Below are 8,872 nucleotides of genomic sequence, written 5' to 3' on the forward strand. Positions count from 1 at the left end.
TGCATCTTAAGTTCTGTTTGGTTCACAATTTCTAACACAATGTCTGTGTTTTGTTTTTTTGCCTCCAGGATTATCGCTGGGGCTCACTGACAGCACTACGAACACACCACTACCAGAAGCCAGCTTTTCTTTCTTTTTCTTTTTCTATTTTATTGGATAAGACAGAGAGAAATTGAGAGGGGAAGGGGAGAAAGAGAGGGAGAGAGAAAAACACCTGCAGACCTGCTTCACAGCTCATGAAGCATCCCCACAGCAGGTGGAGAGCGGGGCTCAAACCTGGGTTCTCCTGCAGGTCCTCACACACAGAATTATGTGCACTTAACCAGATGTACTACCGCCTGGCTCCCACAACTTCTGTTTTTGTTAACAAAAGTTGCATATAAACAAGACTATAAAATAAAGGTGACATTCTTGCTATTTTAAACAAACTGTTGATATGTCAGTAGTTAATGGATACAACAAGCAAATTATCAAACACAAACAAAAACACTTTCAATAAGAAAAATCAGAACAGCTGTTAAATACATAATTTCCTAATGCTCAGAAATTAAATATTTTTAATTTCTGAGCATTAAAAAATTTTTTTAAAAAGGGGGGGGAGCTGGGTGGTAATGCAGTGGGTTAAGCGCATGTGGCACAAAGTGCAAGGGCCAGCATAAGGATCCCGGTTCGAGTCCCCAGCTCCCCACCTGGGGGGGGGGTCGCTTCACAAGCAGTGAAGCAGGTCTGTAGGTGTCTGTCTTTCTCTCCTCCTCTGTGTCTTTCCCTCCTCTCTTGGTTTCTCTCTGTCCTATCCAACAATGACAACAGCTATGACAACAATAACCACAACAAGGACAACAAAATGGGAAAAATGGCCTCCAGGAGCAGTAGATTCGTAGTGCAGGCATCGATCCCCAGCAATAACCCTCAGGTTGTTTATACTAAAGGTAGGTCCTACCACTTTACTAATGAGGGATAAGAAGGGTAATCATGGGAGTCGGTAGCACAGCGGGTTAAGCGCAGGTGGTGCAAAGCACAAGGACGGGTGTAAGGATCCTGGTTCGAGCCCCTGGCTCCCCACCTGCAGGGAGTCGCTTCACAGGCAGTGAAGCAGGTCTGCAGGTGTCTTTCTCTCCCTCTCTCTGTCTTCCCTTCCTCTATCCATTTCTCTCTGTCCTATCCAACAATGACAACATCAATAATAATAACTACAACAACAATAAAAAAAACAAGGGCAACAAAAGGGAATAAATAAATATTTTTTTAAAAAATAAGGGTAATTATTTTGTTCAAGGTCACATGTTTAGTGCTGGTAAGTAATGGAAACTGGATTTTCTGAACCCTCCTATGATTCAGGACCCATGCTATCAATCACTAAGCCATGAGATAATAATACTCTCCAGAGGCCAGAAGCCCAGGAGGCGGAGGGACATTTTGGGAAAAAGGCCCTGAACAAACCAACCCTTGAACTGAGTTTTAATGAATAACTAGGAGTGTGTACTAGGAGGTCATCCTGGGTAGGAGGCACAGTGTGCGCATGGATACTGTGCACATATAATGTTTGACAGACTGTAAGAACTGCAACTTGCCTGGTAAGGCAGCAGGGGCGAGGGGTGAAGAGACTGACCAAGCTCAGAGTAGAGCCTGACCAGGCAGGCAGAGGAGCTCAGATCCTACAGTGACAGCACCAAGGGTCAATGAAGAACATTGGAGGTGGGGCTAATCATCCCGTATTTATATAAACACTCATATTAAATGGACCTACAAATCTTGACAGTAAGTGCCTGTGTAGTAGGTAAGCCCTTTTGCCAGTCTCTAACACACACTGCTAACCAGAAGTTCTTGTCTTCTGGTCATTTCTGAGAGCATCTCTCTTCTCTAGAATGAATGGAAATCTTCCTCCTTGGACCATTCAGAAATAGAGGGTGAGAGACAGAGACAGGAAGAGAGACATAGAGGAGAGATACCTGTAGCACTACTTTTTTTTTTTAATAAAGCACTACTTTACCACTCTTAAAATATCTGTTTTTAATTTACTTTTTTCCCCCCTTATTTCATAGGGCAGAGAGAAACTGAAAGGAGAAGGGGATATGACTATATATATATATATATATATATATAGAGAGAGAGAGAGAGAGAGAGAGAAGCAGAGAGAGAGAGGGGGGGAGTGATGCAGTACTAGCTTCACCACTTGTAAGGCTTCCCCTCCTCCCCGCAGGTGGGGACCAGGGGCTTAAACCTGGGTCCTTGTGCACTGGAATGTGTGTGCTCTACTGGGTGCACCACCACGGGGCCTCTCTTAAAATATCTTAACCAGGGGCCAGTGGTGCACCTAATTGAGTACATATGTTACAATGCACAAGGACCTGGGTTCAAATCCCGGTCTCTATCTCCCCCTCCCTTCTGTCTCTCTGTCTCTATCTAATAGAGAGAGAAAGGAAGGAGTCGGGCTGTAGCGCAGTGGGTTAAGCGCATGTGGCACAAAGCACAAGGACCGGCATAAGGATCCCAGTTTGAGCCCCCGGCTCCCCACCTGCAGGGGAGTCGCTTCACAGGCGGTGAAGCAGGTCTGCAGGTGTCTGTCTTTCTCTCCTCCTCTCTGTCTTCCCCTCCTCTCTCCATTTCTCTCTGTCCTATCCAACTATGACGACATCAATAACAACAACAACTATAACAACAATAAAAAGCAACAAAGGCAACAAAAGGGAATAAATATTAAAAAAAAAAAAAAAAGAGAGGGGGACAGGCAGTGGCGCACCTGGTTAAGTGCACACATTGCAGTGCGCAAGGTTGTAGTCCCTGGTCCCCACCTTCATGAGCGGTGGAGCAGGGCTGCAGGTGTCTATCTTTCTCTCCCCCTCTCTGTCTTCCCGTCTTCTCTCCATTTCTCTCTGTCCTATCTAACAACAACGACATCAATAACAACAACAATAATAACTACAACAGCAATAAAAACAACTAGTGCAACAAAAAGGAAAATAAAATAAATTTTAAAAAAAATTTAAAAAGGATATCTGCTAAAATTGAGAAACTTTATACATGTGTCAACAACTGTATTTACTGTAAATGATAAATCACAATAAAAATAATCTGTAAAAAAGGAGATAGTAACAGAAGTGTGAAAGGCTGTATGCTCAAGTTATATTGAAACTATTCTCAGCAATAGTTTTTAAAATAAATTATTTGTATACATAAGATGATTTAAAAAAAAAAAAAAAAGCCATCTGCTATCATCCTGTATTCAGTACTTTTTTCTACACTAGATTCAACATGATTTTATAGATGTATACCATATTAAGAACAAAACCACCTACTCTTTAATGTCCACTGTTGATTAAGAACTTAATTTTCACACTAATTCCTTTTATTTACAGGAGTAAATTAAATATTACTCTCTGTGGTCAAGCCTGAGTCCTTCGGTCCTGGACCACACCTACTATGAGAAAAGGTGTGTTATAAAATGATAATGTTTCAGACTTTGATCCATGGCTCAACTCCAAGAACTTCTTTAGGATATCACCTCAAGAAAGTGAAGTCACAGGGATGTAATATGAACAAGGCAGGCAGACATGAACTGCAATACAAATTAGAAGACTAAAGAATATATACAGCTTGGAAACTCTTGGCGACGTACTAGCAAATAGTGTACACCAGTGGCAAGCTGATCTACCACACTAGCTCTCGTAAAAATGAGTGAGGGCACGCCGGGAAGAAAGCACAGCAGTTTACAAGACAGACTTTCATGTCTGAGACTCCAAAGTCCCAGGTTCAGTTCCCGGCACCACCATAAACCAAAGCTGAGCTGTGTTCTGATGGGGGTGGGGGAGAATGTAGTGCAGGCAAGAAGGTGGCTCAGCAGACAGGATTCAGGACTTGCAAGCATGAAGCCCCTAGGTTCAATCCTGGCCCCATGGTAATGCCAGAGGGGTGGTCTGGTCTCGTTTTCTCTTGCTTACTCTCTCTCATAAAGTAAATAAATAAATACAAACATCTTTATGAGTGAATGAAGGGAAGCTAATTCCTCATTATATTTGCTACCATAAAGACATATTCTAGTGTATCACAAAAAACTCTTACAAGTAAATTAAAATACCACAATATAGTATCAGAAGATAATAGAAACTGAACAACCAGACTCTTAGACTTATTTACCTTAAATCCAATAAATGTAAGTAGACTTAAAGAAAACACACACACACACACACTCACTCACTCACTCACTCACTCACTCACTCACACACATGTGTGATGGGGAAGCAGAAGAGTAAGATAGCTCATCTAGTAGGAGAGTCCTACTTTGCCATGCACATGACTCAGGTTCAAGCCCAGCCTTCACCACACTGGCAGAAGCTCTGGTGCTAGTGTCTCTCTCTCTTCTATCTGAAAAAGTTACTTCAAACTGGTGAAACCCCCTTTACAATAGGAAGACAATTACATGGGGAGGGGAAGGTATAGCTCAGCAGGTAAAGTGCAGGACTTGCATGCCTAAGACTCCTGATTTGAACCCTACTGCCTTATGTGCCAGAATGATACTTTACCATCTCTTTTTTCATGTGAAACTCTAACTCTTATTATATTTATTTCAATTTTATATCAAATAAATAGGTTAATTTTTTTAATAATGCTTCTTCTCCAATTTGGGTTTCCCATGTCAGTTTCCCTTGCAGCTAAGTGTAGCAATCTGACTAGGTCTGGGTCAGTGGGAGATAAAGAAGGGGACTTTCTCCTTCCCTTCCTTGCTGGTTCAACTGCGAAAAGTGACAGTTCTGAAGAATCATTTGGATATCATACCTAGGAAGAATGACAGCACAAGATGGATGGAGCCAGGTCCCTGAACACCGTGAAACTGTCAGTGTTGTTCATCGGGGGCTTTTCATACATAAGAGGCTTTTAACTGTTTAAACTACAGTTGCACTGGACTTTTGTTTCTTGAAACAGTTTTTCTAACCCCAATTCATTCTGCTATTCTTCCAGATTCTCCATCTTCTGAGGTCTGGGCTTATGCTTGTGATTCCCTTAACCTGAAACATTGCTACGACTTTCTTTTTTGTCTGCTTTCATCTTTCAAATCTGAGTTGAAATTTCACTTTCTCAGACAAATCTTACTTCTCTAGATGAGGTTAAATACTCTTGCTATTATTCCTCTTACATTTTCCTTTAGTACTTAAACTTAGAAATGCTAGGTTAAAACAGTCCACACAATCATTCAAATTCTTAGCACTCAGTACATTCCAAACAAATATTTGCTCAATGAACAAATAAATAATGTCATTGTCCTTGAGTGATTTCTGGACTACGCCTCAAGGACTTCTTGGCCTTACATTACAGGACTCCTGGAAAGTCTACCTGTAACTCTATTCCTATGTCAGACACTTTCACACTGTGAATACCTTTCTCTCTCCATTTTCCTCTGGTCTGTTCTGAAACACCCTACCTAGTCAATAGAGTTGCAGTTCTTTATGGCACTGCTTCATTTTCTTATAACACACCTACATCTAGAGTGGAAGGTAATATGTGTACTCTTGCTTTTTTTTTTTTTAACTGCAAACCCTCCACTAATTAATACAACTAACACTTTCAAGGACTGGGCTGTCTTAGAGTTTTTTGTTTTTTTTTTTAATTAAAATATAAGTATGGACCAGGAGTTACTGCAATCAGCAGAGCATGAGACCCTGGCACCAAATGGGTGCAAGATGGATGGCACTGGGGGAGTTCCATGGATGGTGGAGCACTGCTAAAGTGCCTCTTCTTTCTCTCTGTTTCTCTTTTTTCTCTAATGAAAAGGTTAGGCTTCATTAAGAAATAAATAAAGGAAATATAAATAACAGACATTATCAGAATTCTGGTCAAATACAAGAATGTATATATGTATACACATATACATATTATTATTTTGCCTGCAGGATTACTGCCAGGGCTCAGTGCCCGCACTATGAATCCACTGCTCCTGGAGGCCATTTTTTGTTTCCAATGTTGTTACTGTTGTTGTTGCTGCTTCTGTTGTTGGATAAGACAGAGACAAATTGAGAGAGGAGGGGAAAACAAGAGAGAGGGAGGAGAAAGACACCTGCAGACCTGCTTCACTGCTTGTTAAGCAACTGCCCCTGCAGGTGGGGAGCCAGGGCTAGAACTGGGATCCTTGGCGCTGGTCCTTGCGCTTCACATTATGTGTGCTTGGCCTGATGTGCCACCACCCGGGCCCCAAAAATATTTTTTAAATGCAGGTCAAGAGGTTGCATAGTCACTAAAGCTTTGGACCTAAAAGCAGGGGATGCTGAGTTCAATCTCCATATTGTACGCTCCAAGGTGATATTATGGTCCTCTCTCATTAATAAGTAAATCTTTCAAAACTCTTTGGTTTTTAAATGCACATTACTTTTTTTTTTTAAGATTTTTTTATTTTTTATTAATGAGAAGCATAGGAAGAGAGAGAAAGAGCCAGACATAACTCTGGTACATGTGCTGCCGGGAACTGAACTCAGAACCTCATGCTTGAGAGTCCCTTGCTTTATCCACTGCGCCACCTTCCGGACCACGCACATCACTTTTAATGGCACTACAAGTACCTTCTAGTTTATTGCTTTACATACATTCCCTTCATTAACACTGAAGAGTCTATGTGGCTTACTCATTTTTTCTCAAACTAAGCACCTTTTTTAAAATTATAATGTTGAACTAGAGGAATAAGGTCCCAAGAAGGAGAGTGCAGTGCAAAAGCAACCAAAACCCAAAAATATTCAGTAGCCTCTGTTTTGCCAATAATGCACTGGGTGGCCCTGGTTTAGAACTTTTTTGGTCCAAAATGAATTGTGCAGTACAGATAATTTCATTCCAAGAAAAACATCTTGCTGCCATATAATTTGCCCTAAACGATTTAATAGAGGTGAAGCTGATTATGCCCAAAACTAGAATTCCAAGCATTCAAAGGAAACCTGTTATCTGCCTATCCGGTTTTTTGTTTTGTTTTGTTTTTTCTGTGCTCTTTGAGAGTGTAAATGAAGCTAAAACATGGCTCTTCATGAACCTAAAAACAAAAGTGTATTCTAGAAAAAGTGGCTTTCGTGTGACAAGAGTAGCTTTTAAGATGGGTATTTCTGGGAGCTGAACGGTAACACAGCTGGTTAAGCGCACGTGGCGCAAAGCTCAAAAACTAGCGTTAAGGTTCCCGGTTCGAGCCCCTGGCTCCCCACCTACAGGAGAGTCGCTTCACAAGCGGTGAAGCTGATCTGCAGGTGTCTGTCTTTCTTTCCCCCTCTCTCCATTTCTCTCTGTTCTATCCAATAACGACAACAATAGCAACTACAACAATAAAACAAGAAGGGCAACAAAAGGGAATAAATAAAATAAAAAAAAAGATGGGTATTTCCCCATGTCAGTAAGTCTGTCCTCACATCTGTTAGATGCCCACACTGGATTCATAAGGTGTTGCGCACAGATAATTAATAATAATAAGGGGGCCGGGTGGTGGCGCACCTGGTTGAGTGCACATGGTACAGTGCACAAGGACCCGGGTTCTAGCCCCCGGCCCCCACCTGCAGCGGGAAAGCTTTGCAAGTGGTGAAGCTGGTCTGTAGGTGCCTCTCTCTCTCCCCCCTCCCTCTCAATTTCTGACTATTTCTATCCAATAAATAAATAAATAAAGATAATTTAAAATAATAATAATAATAGTAAAAATACTGGTCAACCAAACAGAAATGTTTTCTCAGCCTCTCCTCTCCCCTTGATCCCTTCAATCCCTCCCTTAACCCGGAGCATATTAAGAGGAAGGTAGGCCCAGACAACAATTGATCAGGCGTCATGTACCAACCGAAACAACATGCAAAAGAATCTGGGCTTGTCCAGTTCTTCAGAGCAAGGACGACCTATTCTAGGCTTTCCACACTTTGGAGCAGCGGGTAAAGAGGATTCTCGTAGGAATCATCCCAAAGTGGACAAGCTGCAAAGCGCCCCATGTGGGTTCCGGCTCCCCGGAGCTTCCATATTCTCAGAGCCAGCGGACCCTGGGGGTTCCCGCCTGGGTGTCCACAGCCACCACCCACTTCCTCACGCCCTTGGGGGCGCCCGCCCTGCTCCCCCCGGCCCCCCACACCTCCCGTCCCCGCAGTCGCCACGCAGCCCTGACCTCCTCGAACTGCTCGCCCGAGCAGCCGGCGCCGCGAGCCTCCAGCAGCTCCCGGAACTGTTCCAGGGTGACGGACTCCTCGCCGCGGCCCAGCCGCTCCTCCAGCCAGCGCAGCAGCGCGCCGTGGTGCCGAGACACCAGGGACTCGCAGGGCGGCACGGGCCGCAGCGCAGCCGCCGCCTCTCGCAGCCGGGCCGGCTCCAGGAGCGCCGCGGCGGGCGGCAGCGCGGGCGCCGCAGGGCCGGGGCCGGAGGTCGTGCCGGAGTCCGCAGCCCAGTCTTGGTGCGGACCCCAGCCCTCGCCCCCGGCTGCCGCCGCTTCGTCCTCACTGCTGTGACTCGCCGAGTTCCCCATGGGGGTCTCTCGTCTCCGGCGCCCGGCTCTGCCGCCGCCGCCGCTGCCGCCTCCCCGCCGCGACCTGTCAACCTCAGACAGCACCCGGCGGGCGGGGACGGGGAGGGGACCACGGCGGCAGCGGCGGCTTCCGGCTTCCTCACCGTCAAGCGAGGATTGCTGTCGCAAAGACGCCGTCAAGCGGACGCTGGCGGCTCACGGCAGCTAACCAAGACAACCGCTCAACGGCGGCGTCCGGACTTCCAAGAGGGCGCATCTGTCATGACGTAATGTCACCCCGCAGTCCCCTTTGCTACCGTCATTGTTGGGGGCTGACAACCTGCGACCCAAGGAGGCCTTTCGCCGCTTCACATTCTCGGCTGCATCATGGGAAAGTACGAGAAAGAGTCGGGGGTCCAGCCTTTTCCCCGTTCA

The 8,872-nt window shown here is 44.8% G+C and overlaps 1 protein-coding gene and 1 long non-coding RNA gene across 3 annotated transcripts in view; one reads left to right on the forward strand and one right to left on the reverse strand.

Annotated features, from left to right (window-relative positions):
- The window catches only part of ZZEF1 (zinc finger ZZ-type and EF-hand domain containing 1), a 142,859-nt gene extending 134,029 nt beyond the window's left edge, over positions 1-8,830 (reverse strand). For both annotated transcript variants that reach the window (XM_016187808.2, XM_060204166.1), the window contains exon 1: positions 8,105-8,830. In XM_016187808.2, coding sequence (XP_016043294.1) covers positions 8,105-8,458 — 354 coding nt within the window. In that variant the 5' untranslated portion in view covers positions 8,459-8,830. The remainder of the gene's footprint in view (positions 1-8,104) is intronic.
- The window catches only part of LOC132542034 (uncharacterized), a 460,964-nt gene that overhangs the window by 365,499 nt on the left and 86,593 nt on the right, over positions 1-8,872 (forward strand). The gene's annotated exons all lie outside the window — the stretch shown is intronic.

The sequence above is a fragment of the Erinaceus europaeus genome, chromosome 12, assembly GCF_950295315.1.
Source record: "Erinaceus europaeus chromosome 12, mEriEur2.1, whole genome shotgun sequence".
Classification (NCBI taxonomy): Eukaryota; Metazoa; Chordata; class Mammalia; order Eulipotyphla; family Erinaceidae; genus Erinaceus; species Erinaceus europaeus.